The 24,143-nt window shown below is 63.8% G+C and overlaps 1 protein-coding gene across 7 annotated transcripts in view; it reads right to left on the reverse strand.

Annotated features, from left to right (window-relative positions):
- BAIAP2 (BAR/IMD domain containing adaptor protein 2) overlaps positions 1-24,143 on the reverse strand; it is a 66,613-nt gene that overhangs the window by 6,822 nt on the left and 35,648 nt on the right. For 5 of the 7 annotated variants that reach the window (XM_087854012.1, XM_087854016.1, XM_087854015.1 and 2 more), the window contains 10 exons: positions 19,805-19,866; positions 18,994-19,065; positions 18,273-18,410; positions 7,633-7,785; positions 5,041-5,265; positions 4,684-4,885; positions 3,926-4,127; positions 2,914-2,982; positions 2,298-2,460; positions 130-164 (listed from right to left, as the gene is read on the reverse strand). In XM_087854012.1, the coding sequence (XP_087710138.1) occupies positions 130-164; positions 2,298-2,460; positions 2,914-2,982; positions 3,926-4,127; positions 4,684-4,885; positions 5,041-5,265; positions 7,633-7,785; positions 18,273-18,410; positions 18,994-19,065; positions 19,805-19,866 (1,321 nt within the window). The remainder of the gene's footprint in view (positions 1-129; positions 165-2,297; positions 2,461-2,913; positions 2,983-3,925; positions 4,128-4,683; positions 4,886-5,040; positions 5,266-7,632; positions 7,786-18,272; positions 18,411-18,993; positions 19,066-19,804; positions 19,867-24,143) is intronic. The other 2 variants (XM_087854017.1, XM_087854018.1) reach the window with 1 other exon arrangement.

Genomic DNA, 24,143 nt, shown 5'->3' on the forward strand with positions numbered 1-24,143 from the left:
ACAGGCACCTTGGGCCCCGCCCGCTCTGACCCAGAATGGAGCCCCCCCAGTCTCCAGCCTTGAAGGGTCTGTGAGAGGGGCCGGCCCTACCCACCCATGGCTCCCAAGGAGAAGCGTGAAAGCCCCTACCTGCTCACGGCCCGTGCTCCGTAGTCATCTAGACCCTGAAGAGGAAAGGCAAAACACAGGTCAGGCGGGGGTCCTGGGGGCGAGGTGGGCTCTGCAGAACAAGAGGAGGCTGGGCGCACTGCCCTTGATCCCAGAGTGTGTGTGCAGTACCGCCAGAAGCCGCACTGCCCTCGATCCCAGAGTGTGTGCGCAGTACCGCCAGAAGCCGCACTGCCCTCGATCCCAGAGTGTGTGCGCAGTACCACCAGAAGCCGCACTGCCCTCGATCCCAGAGTGTGTGTGCAGTACCGCCAGAAGCCGCACTGCCCTCGATCCCAGAGTGTGTGTGCAGTACCGCCAGAAGCCGCACTGCCCTCGATCCCAGAGTGTGTGTGCAGTACCGCCAGAAGCCGCACTGCCCTCGATCCCAGTGTGTGCAGTACCGCCAGAAGCCGCACTGCCCTCGATCCCAGAGTGTGTGTGCAGTACCGCCAGAAGCCGCACTGCCCTCGATCCCAGAGTGTGTGTGCAGTACCGCCAGAAGCCGCACTGCCCTTGATCCCAGAGTGTGTGTGCAGTACCGCCAGAAGCCAAGGGCATGCAGGGCCCCTCCACGTGCATAGCAGTGACATCCCAAATTCATGGGGGCATCTCCCCATCAGGCTAGTGACAGACCATGGATGGTATGAGCTCACACTCACAGGCACACGCAAGACAGATCTCCCGGTTACCCCTCCACACACGTGTCCCGTGCTGAGTGAGCAGGGGCCTGAGAACACCTGCTGGTTACCTGATAAGAACACTAAGGCAGGTGAGCTGGGGGTTACCTGGCAAGTCCCGGGGTCGGTAGGGGGCCTCCCTGGGAACCACTGATACTTGCAGGGAGGGGGTAATGGCCGGGCGGGGAAGCCAGCCTGGGCCAGTCCCTGGGCTGAGCCTATGCACCCCAAGACGCCAGCTGCAGCGCCCCAGCCGTGGTGCTGAGGGAGGGGCTGTGGACGCCATCACAGCTCTGCCAGCCTGGCCTAGGGCCATCAAGGGCTGTTGGGACACCCTCCTCAGCTGTCTCAGAGCCAAAACCAAACCTGGACACTGGGAAGTGGGAGCAGCGTGCAGTGGCCAGGCCCGCCTAGGCTCAGCCAGCTGTGTCCTGGGGCCAGGCGGGGCTGGACGGGGCTGGAGCATCTCCAGCCCAGCAGGCTGGCCCTGTGACCCCAAAGTTCCACGCCTCTCCCAAACTGGATCGGCCTCCCCCCTGCTGCTGCCCTGAGCACAGCTCCAGCCTCATTTTCTCCGGAAGGTTCCATCCCAGGGCCTTAGCATAACCTCCCCAGTCTGGTCCTTCTCACCACAGAATGTCCCAACCTTCGTGTTCGTGCTGTCTGGCTGTAAGCTCCTCGAAGACAGCTCCCTCTTGCAGCTCATGCCCGTTACGCCCACCTCACAGGAAGGCCAGGGGCAAGGCTGCTCAGGGGGCCCTTCCTGGACCTCACCCAGCTACACCACCACTCACCACAGCCCCGGGCTGGCTGGAACTTTGGCGGTAGCCTCTGCTGCCCACATCTTAGAGAACCTCTTCTCCCCCCTTCCAAGGGTTAGGGGGCTGACCCTTGAGTCGGGACCCAGTCCTGAAGACAGGAACCAAGAGCAAAGCTGCTGGCCCTACTCCCATCATGGCCACAGCAGACAAACATTCCAGAAACCTTGGGCTCCTTCAGCCCACGAACCTTCCCACAAAGAGCCGAACCATCCACACACACCCTGGCCCCACCTAGACTTCAAAACCACCATCACGCACTCCAGGGGCTCTGCGGGGACTGGGACCCAGGCCTTGACCTCCTGCCTCTGGCCACTTGGTACTGGGTGACCTGGGCATGGGTGCCTAGCCTTGCTGCCCAAGGCCCAGAGACACACCAACAAGAAGGTTCTGGCCACCTCCCAGGCCTGGAATGCAAGTGCTCACGTCCACGCTCAGACCTGAGGCTGCCAGAGCCCAGCAGCCTCGGGGAAGGGGCTCCTGGACACGAAGTCCTCCCTGATGCCCAGGCTTCCCGAGAGGTGGGAGGCCTGGAGGCCACCGATGCCCCAGCCGGAGGGAAGGCCAGGCAGAGGGGCCACTGTGCCTTCAATGGAGCTCCCTCTGGCCCAGGCCCCTTCCGTGGACCACGGGGTCCGTCCGTGGTGCTCACCTGGGAGAAGGCAGGCACAGCCACGCTGTAGGGCCTCTGCTTGAAGGTGCCGGCTGTCTGGGCGGGGAAGGCGCGGGACGATGTGCCGTAGTCTGGGGGCGGGAGGGCCAGCTCCTCCTTGTCCAGGAGGTTCCCCGTGCTGCTGCTCTTCCCCTGCTGCAGACTGTGGGGGCGGGGGTTATGGGCTGGCTCAACTCAGGCCCCCAGCCGGCCCTCCACCTTCCCCATGCCTCCCTCGGACCCTTCGAGAAGGCCTAACAAGAGACTGCAGCCTCACTGAGCTGGCGGGACGGGCCAGAAGGTGTGGCGGGAGGAAGTTCCTAAAGCCCGTGCGCCCAACAGCGGCCCCAGCCCTCCCGGGGCCCCCATACCCTGCCCAAGGGAGGTGACAGCAGGGGTGTGCCCCCACCCCATGGAGCACCTGGTGACCTCACAAAATGCCCTGCACCCACACACTCCAGGAGCCTCGGCACACAGCATGCCGGGCAGGGAGGGGACCAGAGCCCGCTAAGCCGTTTAAGCAGACAGTGAGGGCCGCTCGCAGACCCCACAGTGCCCTGCTCTCGTGGCAGCCTCTCCAGAGCAAAGGGCCAGCGGCCAGGGTCAGCAAGCTCACCTCATATGCAACCTGTCGTTGCCATCGGTGTCCAGAACCCGGGTGTAGGAGAAGGGAAACCAGCCCCGCCTGGAAGACAGGACCCAGGTGAGAGGGTGCCAGGGTCCAGGCGCCCCCGGTTCCCTGGCCTGGCTGCAGCCGTCTGTGCGGGAAACACGAGCAACCCTCCGGGAGACAGCCGACCCCAGCCTGCACCCCAGGCACGCAACCGCCCTAGACGGGAGGCTGGGCATGGCCAGCAGAGCGCCCGCGTCTATGCATCCGCAGCAGCCAGGGCTGGCTTCTGGCTGCACCAAGCAAGGCGGTGACAGCAGAGACGCTGTCCGCAGAGAAGGCAGGGAAGGCATCCTAGTGAACTCCCGGCTCCTCGTCACCCCCTCCCAAGACGGTGGCCGCCTGGGGGGCGGAGCAAGGCCGTGTGCAGCCCCTCCTCCCTGGCCTCCTCCCTGACCTCACCACCAGCCACACCCAGAGGACAGTGGTGGTGGGGGGAGGGGTGGCTGTGACCAGGGCAGCCCCACGGTGGAGCAGGAACGAGAGGCTGGCAGAGCCTCGGGACCACAGGTGCTAAATCAAGCTGAGAAGACACGGCTCCTGTGACTCAACGCCCCAGCACACAGGCTGTTCAGGGCAGACTCGGGGCAGCAGAAGACCTTGCGGTGGACGGCCGGCCTCTGCCGACCAGGAAGCCGCACACCCGACAGCAGGGAAGGCGCCAGAGGGGCCGTGGTGTGTGCCTGTGGGGCTCTGGGCCATGTGGGTGACGCGGGCAGTGAGGGTGACGGGCTGGTGAGAGTCGGCGAGGCTGTGGTTCTGACAAAGTGGTCACATCTGTGCCGAGACTTTAGGACTGAAAATACACGGCGGGATACTCAGTCTGGAAAGGAGCCCGAGCCGCCAGGACACATGAAGGCCACAGGGTCAGGAGGCTGGTGTCCCGAGCACAGGGCAGGCTGCCCAGCCCCAGGCTCCCCGACGGCCGGCTGGGAGGGTGCGGCCTGCGGACACTTACATTTTGGTCTTCTCGCTCTCCCCGTAGTGCCAGCCGTCGCGGGCCTCAGGCACCAGCAGGGTGATGAGGTCTCCCTCCTTGAAGCTCAGCAGGGTGCTGTTGTCCCCGGCCGCGTGGGAGAAGATGGCTTTCACTCGCATGCGGCCGTTGCGCTCCAGGCCGGCCGCCATGGAGCTGGAGCGCGGCAGGGTCTTGTTCTCAGCTGTCGGGACGACAGGGTGGGAATGAGGGGATGTGATCGTCCTGTCAGCTCAGCCGCCTGACGGGAAGATGCTAGAAGGCCCCGGGGGGGCCCGGAGGGGTCACTCGTTTGGGTAGAGATGCTGGAGGAACCCAGATGGAGACCTCCCGCTCACCGTTGCGGGGATTTCTGAGTCTGAACTCGGCTTTCCCAGCTGCTATCAGCAGACCCACATGGGCTGCTGGGGGAAGAAGGCGCCGTCCATGGGACGGGACAGCAGAGCCGAGGGGGCTGGGCCAGGGGAGAGGGGCCGTCCCCCTGTCCGCTAGAACCCTGCCAAGCATCCCCTGCATGCTCCTGTCACAGGCTGAGCCCAGATGTCCTGGCACAGCCCCACCCTATCATGTTTGAGTTGAGGAGAGCCAGGCAAAGCCTGAGGGTCCAGGACAGAAATCTCAGAGGGGGCCCAAGGTTGCCATACAAGGGCACGCACACGCTCGGGGCTCTGGAGGCCTCCCCAACCTCCCCTCGGGTACGGCGTGACAGCTGGGGGCTGGGGGCACGCCTGAGCCCTTACTGGCCGCGTAGCTGTTCTTCGGAGCCACGCTCTTGCGCACGGGGAGCGTGTTGGAGTACGAGTCGCTCAGCTTGCTCTGTGACTGTGGAGGAGACGAGGTCTTGGGCTGGGCGGCCTTGCGGTCGGCCCAGGGGTTGTAGTCCTCGCCGTCTGGGCCCGAGACGCCATTCATGACGGGCGTGCTCTCCTGGGCAGACAGCCGCTGTGGAGAAGAGGCGGGGGGTGGGGGGGTGCGGCGTCGTGGGAGGGCCTGGTCAGGCGAGGCCGGCATGGAGACCCCTCACCCCAGCCACCCCGGTGCAAGGGCGGGGGCCATCCTTGCACACCCACAAAGCGTGCTGGAGGCTGCAGACTCACCCCCACAAACGGGGCCAGCTCGGGGGGCACCGGCAGGGGCTTGGCCCCCGGGATGGGGTCTGAGATGACCAGGCTGGACTTGGAGGCCGACAGGGCGCTGGGGAGGACGGAGCCGTTGCTGCTGGCCATCTGCTGCATGAGCTGCACGGCGCGCTCCGGGATCTTGTTGGGGTCGGCGCAGGCCTGCTGCCACAGTGGCAGCTTCTGCGCCAGCAGCTCCTTGCCCTGCAGCGGGGAAGCAGGACAGGGCGGGTCAGGGCTGGCCGCAGGCCCCGCGGCTGGCCACACGGCAGGGGGACCTCCCCGCTGGGCCACAGGAGCCTGCAGCGCTGCTGACCTCACCAAGCTCACCTGGGCCCCTGCCTGGCCCCGGAGACCGTCCCCCACTCAGGAGAGGCACACCTGTCTAAGGCTGACGGCTGCTCTGCGCCGGGGGGTGACTCACAGCCAGAGAGGCCCCCTGAGAGCCCTGACCCCCGACCTGGGAAAGAGACGGGTTGCTGCAGGGAGCCATGCAGTCATGGAGGCCACCAGGGCTGAGACAAAACCAAGGTCCAACCCGGGCGGGGCCGCCAAAGAAGGAAAAGGGGACAGTGGTTTACTAGCTCTGCAACGGTTAGACGCTCCGCGGGGAACCATGAGGTCCTGGGGAGAGCGTCATCCTGGGGTCCCCAGCCGCGGTCAGGTCAAGCCGCAGGAGCGTGCAGGAAGGCGAGACCCCATCAGGTGGTACTCAGTAGATGCAAGGTGCTAACTGTCCCTGCCCCCAACCCTAGGGGCTCAAGAGCCCAGCTGTCCCTCTGGTGAGCTCTGGGGCGTGCCCAGGGCACAGCCTGCCGGACGAGCGTGGGGCCTAACAAAGGATGACGAAGCCACAGGTCTGGTGAGGAGTCCCAGCACGATGGGCAGCCGGGTGGGGTGCCAGCCTGAGGTGCCCTCTGCATGGGCCTGTCCAGGGCCTGGGGGCAGCCGTGCCTTCCCTCCTCCTGTTCGTCTGGCCAAAGTGGCTACCTGACCTGTAGCAGATGACGTCATCTATCCCACCGCAGAGCCTGGAGCTCCTGCGGGTGGAGGGCTCCCTAACTCAGGGCAGTCACTGTCTCCAGGACCTCTGAAGGGGCTGTCTGGCCCTCACTGCTTCTCCCCGCTTCTGACCTGTGTCTGCGCAAGAATGGGATGTCTGTGTGGGAAACGCGGGAGAAACTAGAAAAAGGCCTTGTGAGCCGGCCATGCCCTCCTCTGCCTGCTGGTCAAGACCAGCAGCCAGCAAACCACGGCCTGAGGCCTGGCCGCCTGCTTTGTAAATAAAGTGCGACTGGAACCCAGCTGTACTTGTTCTCCCACACATCTGCGGCTGCTTCTCCGTGCTACAGCCCAAACCCAGAATGTTACCTGGACCCTGGTTGAGATAATCGGTTGACAGGTCCGGGTGGTGGTGACAAGGCAGGCCCCCAGCGACCCGGTACCAAACGGGGTAAACCCCGGGGTTAGGGCATGGCCCTCGGAAGGGCTCCACAGCTGGGGTGGCCGGGCAGCCCAGGGCTCCCACCTGGTGATGAAACCCGTCTGTGGGGCTGGGGCCCACCCGCCAGGGAGATGCCTGGGTCCTGCCCTGGTGCCCCGGCCCCCGTGCCTCTCTAAATCCACTTGGGAGGGCTGCGTCCAGCTCCGTGAGAGGTCAGCTGTCACCTCTCACGCAGGGGGGCAGTGCCTGGAGACAATGGCTTTCCTGCCTTCCGTCCCGCCTACAGCACCCAAGAGCCTGCACTCTCCCTGACCTGCCAGGGGGCCCGGCTGCCGCCAGAGGGAGCCACCGCCCGCCGCCCGCCAGCTGGAGCTGTGTGGGCTGTGCAGGGCCCCTGCTCTGCAGCTCACAGCAAGCCCTCACCCAGCCGCAGGCAGAGGCCCAGCTGCTGGCACGGCGGCTCCGCTGCCCCAGGGAAGCCTCCCAGCTCCCACAGGGGACGCAGGTCCTTCACTGTCCTTGCCTTGCACCTGTGAACGGGCCCTCGGGCAGGCCTGGTGGGCAGAGCCTCTCTGTGAAGGGAGGGCATCTCCTACAGAGCCCAGGCTGTGGGGACCAGAGAACGAATCTCATATCGAGCCCACGTGTATGAACGTGTGTTTACCCTCCTGAGCCGCAGACCCCTTTGTGGAAAAACGACGTGAACCTGGCTGCGTAGCCTCACCTGCTAAGCTCCTGGAATGTTCTGGAATGTTCCAGCAGACAGATCCTGCTCCCTCCCCGTCTCCTGACTATGGACTTAGAGTCCACATGGGCTCCTCTGAAGCCACCTGTTCCTGCAGGGGGAGCCGGTGTCAAACCTCTGGATCTCGCGGCCCCTACGATGGGTTCCCTGGCACTGCAGCCCTGCCTGAGGAGCCAGCCTCCTGCCACCGTCCTCAAGGAGCAGCTGGCAATTTCTAACCAAAGCCTCAAAGATGTCGGCAGTGTCTGACCTGGTGACTCTCCTACCAGAACGCGGTCCCTGGGGGAATCTGAAACACACGGTGTTCCTTTCCACACAGCTCAACGTGGACACACCCCCGACGGCCACCAGGGAGCCAGTCCCTTCTGCCAGCAGGCCTCACCTTGGAGTGGTAGGCGGCAGAGTTCTTGGCCACGGCGCACTGCTTCTCCACCAGGAAGCAGAACCTCCTTCTCTCCTCGGTCAAGGCCGTCTTGTAGCCGTCGGACACATAGTTCTCCAGCTCGCCCTGCTTGTTGCTGATTGCATCGATGTACTGGGCGGGGAGAGCATGGGGGACATACATGAGCTGCTGACCGGACAACAGAGGGTCACGCCCAGCTCTGGGCGGTCCCACCAGGGGCAGAGTGCCCCTCTGGCTGGCCCACTGGTGGGGCTTGGCCACAACCCCCTTGGGCCAAGAGGGTATGCGGGCAGAGTGACAGCAGGGCAACCCCACGCCCCCGTGCTCATCTCCTAGGAGCTCGTGTCCCCCGACCCCTGCCCCCTCTGCGCCCCAGCAGCCACATGTGTGGATCGTGCTGGCAGATTATATGGTGAGGCCTGGTGGCATCGTGGCACTCCCCGTGGATCCTGATTCCAGGCATCTGAAACCACCCTGCCGGAGGACCGGGAAAGCTTGCCCGGCACGATGCGTTTGAGAATGACTAATTCACACCCAAATCCTGCGGGGGTGGGCAGAGAACGCAGGGGACACTGCTTGATGCTGGGGCATGCCGGAACATTCTGATTCTGCAGGCTGGAAACTTTTGGTAACAAAGCACCCTCAAGACTGTAGGCAGCCGTCACAGGGAGGCAGGAGCCCCCAGACGCACGGCGTTGGGGTCTGCAGGGCCCATCAGTGTGTGTGTGATGGGGTCCGTGGGGTCCTGGCCACTGCTGAAGGGAGACCCTTCCCTCTGCGCCCCGGGCCACCGCCCACACGGGGAGGCACTGCTGCCCAGTGCTGGTCTTTGTGGCCTCGGGGTCTTCCCTGCCTCGAGGGGCGCCTCCCCCATGGGCTCTGACTCAGCGTGGGGGCGGTGCTGAGCTGAGGGGGGCGCAGGAGGAGGCGTGGGGACAGGCTGTTCCTGCCGCCTCCCTTCCCAGCAGCGCTCAGATGGGGGGCAAGGGCCAGCCTATGGGTGACGCTTGTCCCCCAGCACGGCCACCGGTGCAGGGGCTCAGCCGGCGTGAAGTAGCCAGGCTACCCCAAGGCAAGGCCTGCCCAGCCCTGCCGCCAAAACCCAGGGGCCCCCTCCCACTGCCCCCGCAGACCACCCACCCCACCACACTGAGTCCACGGCCCCCCTCGGAGAGAGCAGCTTAACTGGGGCTCCAAAGAGCCCGCCCATCACCCACAGCCTCAAGGAGTAGGCCCTGGGCCTCGCGGGCAGCCGTGGGCTCTGCCGCCGGTGTGCCTGAGGGGACCCAGGATGCCTCTTGGGGAGCAAACCCCCCCAACCTGGGAGAAAAGTCAGAGGACAGGTAAGAGGCCCCCCTGGCGGGCTCTCTGCTCTGCTCCCCCAACCCTGCTGTCTCCTCCCCCCCCCCCCGCCCTGTTCCCCTGCTTTGCCTAAGCCCTTCTCCTCGGTTATGAAATGTGCGCCTACCAGTACCTCCCCTGCACTGCGGCTCTTCCAGGAAGTGGGAGAGCAAGCCTGGAGACTGGCGGTGCCCCTGGGGAACCTTGGAGGGCAATGCTGAGCTTCACGGGGAGGATTCCAGCAGTGGCCGTGGAAGAGGGGACCACTCACACCCACACCCCTTCCAAAAGCCCCGCGAGATGCCTGGGAGGGCAGGAGAGCAGAGGCCCAGGACAGAACACCCTCTGGATGGAAGGGCCTGGAAGGGGCACGTGCACCCCCAGGGCATGCACGCCCCCAGGGCCCCAGTGCCAATACACACCGATCCGTGGCCATCCCACCCTCCCCCAGGGGTCTGTCAGGGACACTGCTGTGGCCCACAGCAAAGGCTCCTTCCTCAATGCCACGCACGGGCTCAGCTCGGTGCCCAAGAGCCCCCTAAGGAGATGTTTCTGCAAGGTTCCAGAAGATTAGGGTTTAACCCCCCCCCCAGGGAGACCCCCAATCCACCCTCTCCTTGTGCCACCACCTGCCCCTGTCCCTAGGGGTTGTTCTAGCAACCGCACCCACTCAGCGGTGGCCAGGCCTGGGAGGTGGTGGGCTGGGGGTGGGCTGGGTATGCGGAGACCACAAGCCTGGGCGAGAGTTAATACATGGAGATCAGGCCACGGGCTTGTGCAGGGAGTTCATGCAGAGTGAAGGCCTCCACACCAACTGTCACCTAGCAGGGACTCTGAAGGAGTGGGGCCACTGTGAGCTGTTAGCACAGGGCAGGGTGGAAACCAGGACGCGGGGCCCCCTGGGTCCGCTCGCCCTGAGCACGCCGCTGAGGACAGCTCTTTCCAAAGCACAGCCCCCAAGCCAGCCCCGAGGTCTGACCTGCACGTGGTTTCTGGGTTTTTAGGCTGTGGCACATCTTTCGCAGCCGCGTTCCGCACTCCCAGGAGTGGAGAGAAAGCAGTGCCGGACGCCGTGGTGCAGGGCGCTGGCCTCATTAGCAGGGTCTGGCAGCCTCGCGTGCCAGGGGAGGGAGTGGGGTTTTATTTTAAGATTTCCATTTATTAGCACAAGCGCCGAGCACGGCTGGGGGCAGTGCAAGTCTTGGGGGGGGGGGGACTGAGGTGGAGAGCACGGCCCTGGCAGAAGCTGGTGGGGGGTGCACCCAGACACCCCGGGGACCATGCCTTCTGGGGAGCGGGCAGGAGAGCCTTCTGAGCTACGCCCCGGGGCAGCCGGCCCTCGGTGGGGCGTGATGACCGGGGGCAGCTGACAGCTTGAGCACAGGCCCCTGGGCTGTCCAGCTGCCCCGAGCACTCCAGCCAGGGCAGAGCGCTTGTCAGCTGGGACACGTGGCTGCCACCTCTGTCGAGGAATGACAACCGGCTTTCCCGACCTCCTTTTCCCGGATGCAACCCCTTGTGGAGTGAGACCACAACCGCACTGGGCAGATCCTAGAAATCTGGGCCGACCGGGGAACTTCACCCCTCCAGGGGGACCGGGACTGGAGGACGCCCCACCCACAGTGTCCAGGCCATGCTGGCTTACTCTGTGGGCAAGGACACCCACACCCCCAAACGTGGAGGAGTGTTTGAGCTCTCTGGACAAGTGCAGAGGACAGAACACGGCCCGGCCCTACACCTCCAATGACTTAGCTGCTGGAAACGGCCCCAAGCCTGTCCCCGCCGCTGGCAGGCAGGGAGGTGGGCGCTGTGGCCAGCTCCCCACTCCCGCCCCTCCGCCGCCTTTCCTGCTCCTGGCTCAGCGGTGCTATGGAGACAGCACTATAGAAACACCCCGCAGAAAGCATCTAAGACCACAGAACGCTCCCACTGAGTCACCCTGGGCTGAACAGCCCTGTAATCCGAGAAGACAAAAGTGATCAGAACATATGTCTCCTCTCCAGAGCAAGCGGTGACTCAGGCGGGGGAGGGGCGTCCGAGAACAAACGGGAGGCTCTGCTTTAACTCATCTGATATGGCCGCTGCGGTGGCTTTCCCACGTTTCTCAAAGACCCCACGCTGCCCCTTCAGGTCCCCGCGGCTCATGAATGAGAGCGTAATTCCTGGCCCTCAGCTGTCACCGCTGGAAACAATCACTCCCCAGAGGCAGCGAAGGAACCCCACCAGCTGTGATGCTCAGGGAGGAACGGCAAAAATCGGACACCCACGCTGCGTTTGGTGACGGGGTGCCTGCTGACCAGCCCGCGTCCCCTCCCTGGTGGGATGGACCCTGCACCCAGCCACAGAACAGGAAGGCCACCACAGCCAACCTCAGTCCACGGGGCCACGGGTGTGGGGGGGGGGCTGCGGGCGTGGCAGGGGGGCTGCCACAGCAGTTTAGTGGATTTCATTTAAACCTGAGGCCTGAGCAAGACTCAGGGCTGGGGCAACCGTGCCATCTTGCCCACAGGCATGTGGGTGGGAGAGCTGGCCATTCAGTAACTTGAGCCCCAGGGTTCCTGTTTTCTGGCAAAAGGGCCCAGAACTGTCATCAGATCGGCAAAGGGTCTGTGACCAGCAGACCCCAGCTGATGTCCTGCCCGAGTACCCTTACATGCCCAGTGTTCCATGTGCCCAGAGGCCCAGGAAATAGCGGGGGGCCGCTTGGGTCCACACCATGGGGCCAGATGCCCTGACAAAGGTTTAAGGCCCACAGATCAGCATGTCCCCAAGACCCCAGGGGATGGCGGGTGTCAGCAAACCTGAGCTGAGGCCCTGGGTGGCTGGCAGGGAGCATGCCAGCACTCACAGACCCACACCACCCAGGGCTGGGATGAGCTCCGCCCCTCAGGCCTGGAGGAAGTCAGAAGCTGGGTTTTAGCACCCACTTTGCCAGGTGATCCCTGCTGAGCTACGAAGGCCTCTGGGTCTCCGTTCTTCTGGAAAGCAGAGGGGCTGAGCTACATTGCCCACACCGGCACGGCCTGGCATGGCGGCCCTTGCCTCCCGCCGCCATTCAGGTTCTGCAGTTCAAAATCCACGCCTGATTTTACAGACTTAACGGGAAAAGAACACGACACATCTCACTAACACTTTTCACGGTAAGTATGTGTCGAAGCAACGTTCCAGACGCGTTCAAATAGAGTACGTTATTCAAAAACTATTAAGTTATCACAACAAACGTCATTAAAACCACCGGCTACTTTTTACATTTCCCCCGTGGCCAGGCCTGGGTGTGAGATGGCGGGGCACATGCCCGACACTGCCCCCGAAGGCTCCTCCAGCTCCGACACCTGAAGACGCCCCAAATCACTAACGGGCCCGTGCAAGTCAGCACGGAGGCTGCAGCCCGCGGCTCGGCTCCATCTGGAGAAGCAGGGGCCGAGAGGGCCCACGTGCCCGACCCGCTCCAAGGGGCTGAGTGTCCTCCCCAGCTGCTCTGTTCTGGGAACCCTGTGCCCCCCGGGGCCACCGCTAGACACACAGGCTCTGAGAGGGCGCAGCGGACTCTGGCTTGTCACCCCTGCAGCTGCGCCTCCAGGCGGGAGAGGGTCCGCGCTGCAGCCGCGTGGCGGACTTGACCACAGACCACCTTCGGTGTTGAAGAGCTTTTTAAGTACGAGGACAGGAAGCACAAAAAGGGCTTGAACTACCAGCACCGCGTCAAACTCCACACGTTAACGGGACCAGCCTCTGCCATGATCTTTTTCGAAGTTCTAAATTATGGTTATTTTGTTTTTGTTTTGTTACTTACACATCCCTTTAAATAGAATAAATTTCCCCCTTTCTCGGACTGAGATCTGGATATGTGTACCTTCTGGAGCAAGCGGACCAGGGAGTGGGAACAGAGTGCCTGCAGGTCCCAACGAGAGCTTGTGTGCCGCCATGGGCAGGCCTGCCCCACGGCCTCTCAGGAGGCCCGGTGGCTGGCACCATGCTCAGAAACCCACCGGCCCTCTCTCCTCCAGCAATACCAGCCAGCCGGGGCTGTGTGCCTGGGAGGAGGGAACAGAAGGGGGACCTGGGCCTGGCCGGGCGCTTCCTGCACCTCAGAGTACCCTGGCAGCCTTGGCCCCCAGCACTGTCTGCCCCTCCCAACAGCTGGACCCTGCCCGGATCAGGGCCTCCAAGGGCTAAGCTGCCGAGAACCCCAGATGCCCACTGTGCTCGGGCCAGCAGGTTGGGCCCACACCCGGCTGACCCTGGGCAGGGGTCCACCCCTCTGCCTCTGGGCCCTGACACTGCTTGGGGTCTTGGCTGCCCCTCTCTCAGCATATGGAGCCTGCATACAGGTTGGGAGGGACGCACTGCTTCCTTTGACCCCAACCCATCACACACCCAACACGCACCCCTGAATTTGGAGGGTGAGTTCCCTGCCTGTGCACAGTCCTGTTCTGGTTAGAGCTGGGTCAGGGCTGGGGACAAACGAAATAGAAAGACGCAATATGGTCGCCCGGGCCCTACAGGATTTGCAGAGAAGATACGCCACTTCTCCAGCAGTCAGAAGCCCTGGGACCATCAGTGGCCCAGCGGCACTGGCTGCCCTTCCGAACCCACAGAAGCTCTGAGAACCGTCACCCAGGCCCAGTGTAACTGTTCCTGGGGAGTAGGACGCAGGCTCTGCGGAGACGCCGAGGGCCAAAGGGACAGGGTTACCAAATGGGCTGGCCACCACACCCCGCCAGGCACACAGCACGTCCTCCACAGAGCGCCTGCCCTACGGGGCCCTCCACACGGACGGGCCCTTCCGTAGGCGCAGAGCTGGAGGTCTGGGGACAGCACGTGGTGCCTTCCCTACTTTCAGACGTAACCCTCGTCCTAGTTAGTGCCCCAAATGCCTCTGAGCACCTGTTCCCTGACCTATAATCAAAATCAGTTCTCTTCATGGAAATCCCAAAACACAGTCTCAATTACCAGCAATTCTTGAAAATGGCCGGCTCTGACCCAGTCAGGTTCACAGGGAACCCACTGCTGACAGACAGATGGACACTCGTGGTCTTCTGCTCTCCCTGGTGCAAGTCTGATCAACTTTACCTTCCTCCACCCCAAACAGCTCCACTCCATGGGCAGGCCCCCCGGCCAGACAGGTCAGAAGCCTTGGGGCAGGACAAAGTGTGTGGGGGCCCTTGACCAGGCAGCCTCTCTGGAGGGCACGGAGCTGCCCGAGGAGCCCCGGGGGTTGGCCCCTGCCTGGTGGGCAGCCTCACCACTCTCCCCAGCAAGTGCTCTGCACACACGAAGCTCAAGTCCGAGAGGAAGGGCGTGGAGCTGGCAGCCCTAGAAAACACACGGGGGTCGAGCAACTGAGTCTCGTGAAAGACCAACCACCTCTCCACGGCACCAAGCAAACCCACACCTGAGACCACACGCTAGAGCCTCGTGGCCATAGCGCCCACCCCGGAGAAAGCCGGTCTGAGGCTCGGCAATTGGGCATGCCGCCTGCCACCTGCTGTGCCAGGAGGGCCGTCAGGGAAGAGGCTTTGGTGCAGCCTGAGGCCCCCGGGAAGGGCCCCGGTATGAGTAACAGGCCTCGGGACCCGCGTCCACCTGCACACACAGCCCACTGGGCGGCATACGGCCCAGCCCCTCCCCCCGGCCCCGGGTGAGGGGCCTTGCGGAGAGCAGAGCCCCCAGGAGTGGAGCAGGGGAAAGGCCGTCAGCTGTGTTTGGGGCCCAGGTCACTCCCCCTCCCTGGGGTCATTATTCTCCTCCTCATCGGCCCAAGGGCATAGCCTCAGGAGCCCACACAGGTCAGAGCCCCACCCCCCAGCCTGTAGCACTGTGTGGGCCCATCTGCCTCTCCCAGCTCTTCCTCAGGGTTGGGGACAATCGCTAAAGCCCCCTGCAAACCGTGCAGGGGGCACGCACAGGAGTGAAGAGCTCGGAGCACATGGTGCTTCAGCCACGGGGATGGCCTGAGGGACTTCGGGAGAGCTGGGGTCAGGCGTCAGGCTCTCCGGAAAACCATGAAGGCGACAGTAAGAGGAGGGCCTCACCCTTCCTCATAGAAGGGTCTCCAACAGGCCCTCAGCCCCAGGGCAAAATCTGCTTCCGGCAGGCTCAGTGCCCCTACCCCAGGGAGCAATGGGGAAGGAGGCGGCCACGCCAAAAGGCTCCTGTGGCCGTCCCAGGCCGGCAGCCGCACCACCAAGCGGAAGTCAGACCCCGCTCCCGGCCAGCTCTGCAAGGATGGCAGCACGGACAGCCTCACGTGCCAAGGGGCCTGCAGGCGCCTGGGCCAGCGGGCATCTCACCAAGGTCACCAGGCGGGTCCGAGACGCCCCCCCCCAGGCAGATGGCTGGTGTCCCTCCTGCCAGCTCAGAGTGCACCACGGAGCCCAACCGATCCAGCACAGACCCAGGCGCGGGGCTCTGAGGACATCCTGCCGGGCTTCTCAAAGTTCTACATGCTGGTTCGATTGCCCCTTTGCTTCCACCCTCAAGAAAGGAGACTGAAATCACTGGGCACATCCTGGCTGTCACTGTGTGGCCACCCCAGGCTGGGCGCCTCATGGGACTTGTGTGCAGTATGGGACCCAGCCCTCTCTGGAAGGCACTCAGTGACTTGGAGAAGATCACAATGAAACCCTTGGATAGTTATGGATCTGAGAGAGAAGGAAGATGGGTTTGGAGAAGCAAAAGACCGAACGGTGGCCAGGACGAGCCGGGAGCCGCCGTGACCACACCCCTCGTAAGGGGCAGAGCCAGGGTGTGAATCCAGATCCGACTGCCAGGGCCTCAAGGCAGGGCCAGCCCAGGGTGTCCACAAGCCACACCATGGGTGACGAGGTGCTGCTGCACAGCGGGAGGCCGAGGAGGAGGAGGGGACATGACCCGGCCGTGCTGGGGGTACTGGGGGGGGCCTTGGCCAGGGGTGACCCTCAGATGTGTAAGAAAAGTCAGTCGCACGTCTCTGAGAAGGAGCCCCAGGAGGCCAGGTGGAGGTGCTCAGCTCACCAAGCTGGGGCACTGCTGGGAGACCCCGTGCAGGCAGAAAAGGGCCCCCAACCTTCCAGCACAGCAAGACTAGGGCATGAGGTGCCCCTGCCGTGTCCCTTCCAGTCCTGCAGCTAAAGCAGCAAATCCCACCCTCTGGCTCTGCAGGCCTGGGGTCCAGAGCAGAGCAGGGAGCACCGACGGGGGTGGGGGGCTGGGAGACAGATGCAGCAGTGTCTCCAGACCCCTCAGAAACGGGATCTCAGGTTCCCTGTGGAGTAGGAGTGAACGCTAGCAAGGCGTCCACCCAGCCTGCCCCCCCCAGACCCCGGGGCACAGGACCTGCCGGCCAGTGTCCTGCTGTGACCTCTACCCTCCAGGTGCAAATGCTCACGATGGCTCCTGGCAGGCTGGTCACGAGGCAGGTCAGGTGGTCCAGGGCCCAGGCCCTGCTCAGTACGAGCCTCCACGTTTACGGCCATAAAAAGGAAGAGAGTTCTGGCACAGTCCACAGTATGGGTGAACCTCGAGAACACTGAGTGTGGGGGGCCACACGCAGGAGGCCACGCAATGGTGACTCCGTTCACACATGAAGCCCAGACCGGGCCGAGACACGCACAGACGGTAGGTCGCTGGCTGCCTGGGGGGGGACGGGTGCCCGCTGATGGGCAAAGACTTCCTTTCTGGGGTGCTAGAAATCCTCTAAAATGGAGAATGGGGACAGCAGCACAGCCGTGTGCATGGGTCACACTCAAAGCCGCCCACTGTCCCTTCCGTGGCATGTAAAGCATATCTCAAAGCTGACATCTCTGAATAAAGCACCTCGAGAGGGGGTGTGCAGGCTCCAGGCCCCTCCTGGCAGGCGGCTGAACCCTGGATGAGCCAGCCTCAGTGTCCCCAGAGCCCCACCGGCGCCATTCAAACACATCCCGGTGGGGGTGGTGGGGGCACGAAACAGAGACGTCCAGCGAAGGGTGGCTCTCTCCACCCCTCAGCCTCAGCCCACTCCTAGATCTGACTGCGTCTGCACGTGCCTCCACCAGACAGCCTCGGGGGGGACAGGCCTTTGGTGTGCTGATGGCTTAGGGGCAGTCACTGGAGATGGTGGAGGCAAGAGCGTGGCGCGAGGACATGCGCCCAACGCAGGAAAGGCGCACTGAGAACAGCAGGCGCTGTCTTGCCGCTGCCCCAGGCGACAGGCCCCCGGGCCCCCCCTCACTAGGCTGTGCTGCTCTGCACACGGGGTGACGGTTCTCACCTGCTGCCGCCAGCCCCGTGCACCCCGCCACGCGGGTCTGCTCGCCTGCACCATGCGCAGGGAGGGTGCGGGCCGTGTACTCCACGGGCGCCACCAACCTCTCAGTGCCCGCGTGTGGCCGAGGCACTCCTAGGCAGACGGAGTGCCTAGGCAGACACGGGGGCCGAGAGCAGGGCTGCACGGCGCACCTCAAGGCTTGCCAACCTGACAGCCGGCACCAAGGGTGGGGCCTCGGGAGGTGAGGGGTTAATGCTCATGCCGACCCCAGGGGGCTTCCCCTGGAAGTGGCTGGGGAGAAGCTTTCTCAATGTTTCCTTCGGAAACAACTGGCGTCCTGTTTTGTCTTTCCTCCTTATGGGAGTTGCATGTGGCCTCAGGCAGTGGGTATTCTGGGCCTGGTCTGTGCCAACTGGCCACGGAGTTCCGGTAAACCAGGTGTATTGGGGCCATGCCCATCACGGACCACACTTTCCTAAATCCCTGGCCTGCGCCACACACAGTGCCTGCAATACTGGGCGTAACGGGGAGTGAAGCCGCACCAGGCCGGGACCCTCTCGTGCCGTCCAGCGCCATCTGCCTCAAGTGGCGAGGCTGCTGAGACACTTGACCAGCCAGCATCCACCCGCGGAGGCTCTGGGCCCAGTTCTGGGGGTGGGCAAGCACAAGCTGATTAGAGTAACAGTCTGAGGTCTTTCTCAGAGACAGAATTCAGAGGAACAGAGCAGGAAGCTGTCCTTAGGGTTTCTGCTCCTCTGGCGGCAAGCCTTCTGGCACCCCGCTGAGGCTACGAGAGCAGGGCAGGGGGGCCGCAGCACCACTCCGGCCATCTGCCAGCTCTAGGACGGGAGGTACTTGCTGCCCCAAACCCACCAGGAGAACGGGGCCCGGCTCTGCCCAGCTCCACCAAGACGGCTCAAGAGGGAAGTGCTTCCTCGGCACTGCTTGCTAAGGGGCCGCCGCCTGGCCACAGCCGGGCTCCAGGTGCCCCTGCAGCACCAGCCACCTGTCCCACCTGCAGCCCCCGCAGGCCAGCCACCTGTCCCACCTGCAGCTCCTTGTCCGAGTACTTCTGTGGGTTTTTGCTGCCCTGGCTCTTCTTGCGCAGTTTCTTCAGCTCCGCCTGGCACTTGTCCAGCGCGTCACCCTTGCTCCTTTGCTCCGTCTGGTACTTCTTCAACGCGGCCTGAGAGTCAAAGACGGCATACAGACCCCGGTGAGCCGACGGCACTTTCTGCTCTCCGCGCAGCGGCAGCCAGACCGGCCCCGAGGGCAGCAGGCTGGGGGGGCGGGGAGCACGGCTGACCCAGGCCTCCCCCTCCCGCTCCCGCGGCAGCACACAGCCCCAGCGACGAAAACTGGGCCCCACCCCTCCCGTGTCGAGGGCCAGGGCACCTCCCGTGGACTCAGGTCACGCGCCCCGACACAGCCCAGCACCTCAGGGCCCCTCTGCCCCTGGGGAGAGGAGAGGGCACAGGGATGGGGCACCAAGGCCTCCAGGTCAGACAAGGAGTCTGCAGGCTCCGCAGGGCGGGAGTGCTGTGGCATTGTCGCTACGGAAAGCAGCGAGCTGCGGGGCGCCAGAACGGCCTGCATGGGGCATCAGATGAGCCGGCTTCCCCTGCGCGCTGTGCTCAGTCCCAGACGGGCGGGCACAGGGAGGGCCACGGGGACCCTGCAGGGTGGGAGGCTTGCGGCAAGCTGACAGCCTTGAAGATGTGGCGCGTGGGGGAGCAGCGCGGGCGACCCGACAGGTGTTGGCTACTTACACTCAGGTACCTGGAGTCAAGCTCCACCTTCTGCTCCAGCTGCGTGAGCAGCTCGTTGTGGAAAGACTTCAGCTAGACACAGAGAGGACACACGTGGGCAGTGAGCACGACGCAGGCAGGGGGAGAGGTGGGCGTCGGTGGGGGGGCTCCCAGGAGAGGCGGATGGTCACCACAGTGCCCTGAACATGGGCCACCCCGAGGGGCAAGGGGCCCGTCTGATCCCTGAGGCAACGAGCCCGCACAGACAGGCAGGGCCCGGGGAGGCGGGAGGCTCCGGGAACAAACGCTGAACGGAAGTCGGGACATCAGATCATCCTGGCCTTGGATGCCCTTGGGGCCTCTGCTTCCCAGGGCGAACACAGGAACCGCTCCCCACCATCCCTCCTCTGCTTTCCAGTGGGGAGGAGTTACTCAAGCTGACATAAGCAAACTAGGAGGGGCCCGAGCATGCCCTCCTTGTAGACCCCCTGGGTCCTAGCTGGGCATGGAATCTGGGTGCACGTGTGTTCCCCAGGCCCGGAACCCTGTGTCCCCGCTGGGCCCCTGTAACCAGCTGAGTGTGAGGTCCTGTGTGGCTTGGGCCCTTCCTCCTGGATTTTTCTCTATGTCCTCGGCTCCCGCGGTGAGCCACCTCCCCACTATGTGACTTCCGTCCTGGTCCTAGGATTTGTCCCCATCTTTCTGGGTGCAGCCCCATGGCGATGCAATGTTCCCAAATGGACACATGGCCAAAGCACACAGCCAGCTCTTTCCCTCACCTCTGACCGACCTGCCCCCCCTGCATCTGCCCCTTCCTCCCCAGGAGACTCACCATCTCTTCCAACTGATTCTGAATCTGCCGGTGGACTTCAGCCATCTGAAAGAGAACGTCTCCTGGAAAGGCAGGAAAGCGGGGAAGAGAGGAAAGAGAAAAGTTAAATACCCTTCGCTATGGCCGCTCCAGCCTCCTGTGGCTGGGAAGCAGGGAGCAGGCGGCCCGGTGCAGGGGCAGGGGAAAGGGCAGTTTCTGCTGGTGGCACCGAGACGAAACGGAAGATTCTACAACAGCAAGGGATGCCGCAGGGCGACTTTGGGGGTGGGGGGTAAGAGTCCTTGAGCATCCGCATCAGAGCTGGGGTTCACGTCAAAATCCACAAGCTGGGAGCCCCTCCGTTTGCACATCTCAAGCCCATGAGCGAGCTCGTGAGCACATGCGCACCTTAACCTGGGTCCTGCTCCCACGCGTAGCCACCAACAGCCGCCAGCCTACCCACTCCGGGCCCAGGCGTCACCGGGACCCAACAAACCCGCCGCCCATGCCCCCGTGCGAGTTACGTGGGGCCAAGATGAGACCTGGCTGCAGGCCCCAGAGATGAGGGGCCCTAGGAAGCTCCTGAGGTGCACGGCGCCAAGGTGGCCTCGCCGAGGGCCTCTGGGGACCGTGGGAGCGTGGCACAGCTCTGCAAGCATCTTTAGAGAGTAAGGGCGGGGGGAGGGCTCAGCCTCCTTCTTCCTCCTCCCAAAGCTCCGGAAGGTTCCACACAGCTGCCATCCTGAAGCGTGGTCACTGGGACCAGCAGGTGTGCAGCCCTTCAGCGTTTCAGGTCGTGGCCATTGGAGGGGGGGTCCGCCACACAGCCCACGACACAAGCATGGTCACCAGAGCCCCAGGGCCCACCCCCAAGTCAGGGTCCATAGAACAGAAGCTCTAGGCCGGAGGCCACTCAAGGGCACCCACCCCCCCGACACCCTCAGGGTTGCCCAGCGGCCCCGTAGCACTGGTGTGAAGGGCTTCCTCCCTAGGGCAAACAGCTGTTTCCTTGCACGCAGAGGGAAGAGTCAGAATGGGCAGCACGGCTGCACTCATCTGAAAGGTTATATTCGCTTGGTGCCGTTCACGGAGCAAATGTTGTCCACGTGGTGCGGACACAATGGACCAGGGGGCTCACTCTGCCCTCAAGGGTGGTCACTTCTGACAAACCCCGTCCCTGCGGTGCTGCCAACACCAGCACACCCTCCCGGCTCACGCCGGGCCCACAGGACCCAACCCTTTCGGGGGGCAGCCACGGGGGGTACCCTGGCCCCCAGCAAGGCCAGCTAGAAATGGAAACCAGTTTCCAGGGCCCCTGCACCCTGATGGGGTGGCCCTGCCTGCCAGCCGCACGCATGGCCCCACCAGAGTCACTTTCCCTCCCAGAAGCACAACGGGGCTCTGGGGAGGTCTGCTTCCCCGGTCACTGGCTGTTCCGTGATGCCCAAGGGGCACACCGAATCCCGGCTGTGACCAGGACCCGGACAGACAGACCTGTCAGGTCAGCACGGCCTTGAGGTCCGCCAGGCTCCACCTGAGCCAGTGGGACCCCACCCTGCAGCCCCGGAGCTCTGCCGTCTGAGTCTCAGTGCCACTGGACGTGTCCCTAAACACTTGCTCTGCCCCAGAGAGACACACAGATTTCTGTCGCGGGGGGAAGGGAAAGGGACTCAGCACATCCCAAGAAGCTGACTCACCTGGCAGCAGGGACCCTGCTGTCCCGCCGCAGGTCATGCAAGACTGACACGTCCCTCCTCTTCAGCCAGCCTTGAGCCCCACTGGTGCAAAGACCCTTCATGCCTGCCACTCGGGAAAGCACAGACCCCTGGGGCCTGGCCTGCGGGTGGGTGTGCGAGCGAGTGTGTGCGAGCACGCGCCCCCCTCAGGCAGCCCCGGCGTGCTGCTACGGCCCTGTGGACACAGGCAGCTCGGAGGCTGGGCTGCGTCCCACCCGCTCTGTCTCTAGGACAGAGTGAGGAAGGGGGACACACACGAGCAGGGGCAGACCCCAGGAGATCCTGGCGCAGACGCCTAGTTCCACGCACGTGCCTCTCATGGTGATATGACCACAGATGCCAGCGCCAGAACCGCGGGGGGACGCCCATCGGCGCCCCGAGCTCCTGGAAGCTACCCCCGCTCCTGCTCCAAATGCAGGCCCGCCCTCGGGCCCGGCAGCGCAGCAGGACAGGCAGCGCGGCAGGACAGGGCAGCGCAGACGCCCTCGGGCCCGGCAGCGCGGAAGGACAGGCAGCGCGGCAGGACAGGGCAGCGCAGACACCCTCGGGGAGGAGGCCCGGCCTCTGCCGTGGCTTCCCGGTGTCAGTGGTCAACCACACGCAGGGTGGGGATGAGCTGACCAGCCCCTGCAGGAGAGGTCGAGTCTCCCCCAGCCTCTCCTGGCTGTGACCCTCCTCCTACCCAGTGCTGACTCTGGGGGTCTGATGTATCAGGCAAGCGGCCAAGAATGACAGAGGACAGAAGGTGACGTGAAAGGGCCTGGTCCCCAGCCTTGGCAGACGGGAAGCCACTGAGACAAGGAGGAGCGAGTGGGCATTGGCCAGGGCAGTCCCGGGGATGAGGCCAGGCTGCTGCCACCCTGCCTGTGACAGGCCCTGAGCCCCATTAGCACCTGTATGGGGTGAGTCAGCTGGGTATTGCCCTCGGCCTTTCTGCACCCCTGACCTGGTGTGTGCGGTGGGGATGCATCCCGTGTAGCCAGAGTGGCGCCCACAGCAGACTCAGACCCACGGGTCCGACCTTCAGGTGCTCAGAATCCGTCTAAGACCTAAGAGGGGCAGCTCCAGGTTGATGCTGCCTGTCTGTGCTTTTGGCATTTTGGAACTTTCCAAGACAAACTCCTACCACTCTGAAATGGGGAAAACACTGGGGGTCTTGTTTGTGACACGGGGGTCTTCCTGTGTCGGGGGCCTGGATCCACCTTCTGGCTCTCTGTCCGCGGACAACTGGGAAACAGTTAAACCACAGCCAAGGGGCATAGTGCCCACGTGGCACAAGGTCTGGCCAGTGTGGGGAAGAGCCCCAGAACGGGGCCTGGTGGGCACCGCCCTCTCACACCCACTCTCTGCCCCCACAGCCCTCGCAAGGGCCATCAAGTCCGTGAGTCAGACACAAAGCAAACCGCGGTCCAGCACAGTCTCCCCGCAGGAGCGGCCCCCACGGCATTGGCCAGGCTTTGGGCCCCAAAACAGTTAGTTAACATCAAGATCAAATGAAAAACACGTATTTCCTGAAAACTCTGGATACAACTCGTGCAAGGAGAACGTTCAAAACCAGTAAGAACTCTGGTGAAGAGCAACTCCTTTAGGAAAGGAGTTCCTGATGTCCAGAAAGGTGCGTGAAGCTTCGTGAGGCTCTGTGGCCACTGCTCCCCCAGCTGCCGACACGCTCAGAAGCGCCCCGGCATCTCCCCCGGCCGCTGCCCGCACCGACAGGCCCGCCTGCCCCCCAGGCCCATGGCTGTGCTGTCTGTCACAGGGCCCGTGCGCATACTCCGCTCTAAGCGGCAACCCCGTGGCTGCATAAGCAGCCCACACAGTCAATTTTTAAACTGCGTTTCACAAGCAGCTGCTAGAAGCCATATGCTCACAAAACGCACAAGGTGGTGGTAGGAGGGTGAGCGAGCCACCGCCAGGCACTGGAGCCCTGGAGTGCAGCTGGGTGCACTGAGCTGGCTGCAGGGGACAAGGGCAGGGCTGCGCCCCAAGCCAGGCTCCCAGAGAAACACAGAGAGCCCCAGGCATCCCACTCACGCTCACTTGTCCCCTTCTCTGCTGTGCTTTCCGGGTCCCGAAGGCAAGCTCGGGAAGGTTCTGAGCGCCAGTGAGCAGTGTCTGGGGTGTGTCTGATTTTTGGGTTCCATGACTCTCTCCACCCCATCTCCCCCATGTGAGGGACAGCACGTAGTGGAGACACCCTCCCAGGAAGGAGACCGCAGGCTGTCCCTGGGCCTCCTCTGAGTGCAGATGCGTGGGCCCCGGAGAATCCATGTCCTGGGTTCATACCTCAGGCGGGTCCTAAGCTTGAAAAACCGGGTTTAAAATAGCAGCTCAGCCCCAGCCTTGCCCGAGCAAACAGCAGACGGGCGGGATAACTCTGCCCTGAGAACCACCCCCTGGAGGAACCGCCAGGGCTCCACAGAATGTCAACAGAGGGGGGCGGGCGGCAGGTGCCCACACCCAGGGCGCAGCGGGCAGTGGGAAGGCAGCCCCTGCCGCACCCGGAGCTGGTGAGTCAGCAAACCCTAAGGCCTGGTGGCCAGGCTGGAGCCGGGGACCACACAGGCCCAAGAGCTCACAGGTGTGGAGCAGGATTTGCGGATGAGGAAGTGGCAAAAGGCCAC

This window comes from Ursus americanus, chromosome 23, assembly GCF_024610735.1.
Source record: "Ursus americanus isolate L20-20 chromosome 23, mUrsAme1.1.p, whole genome shotgun sequence".
Classification (NCBI taxonomy): Eukaryota; Metazoa; Chordata; class Mammalia; order Carnivora; family Ursidae; genus Ursus; species Ursus americanus.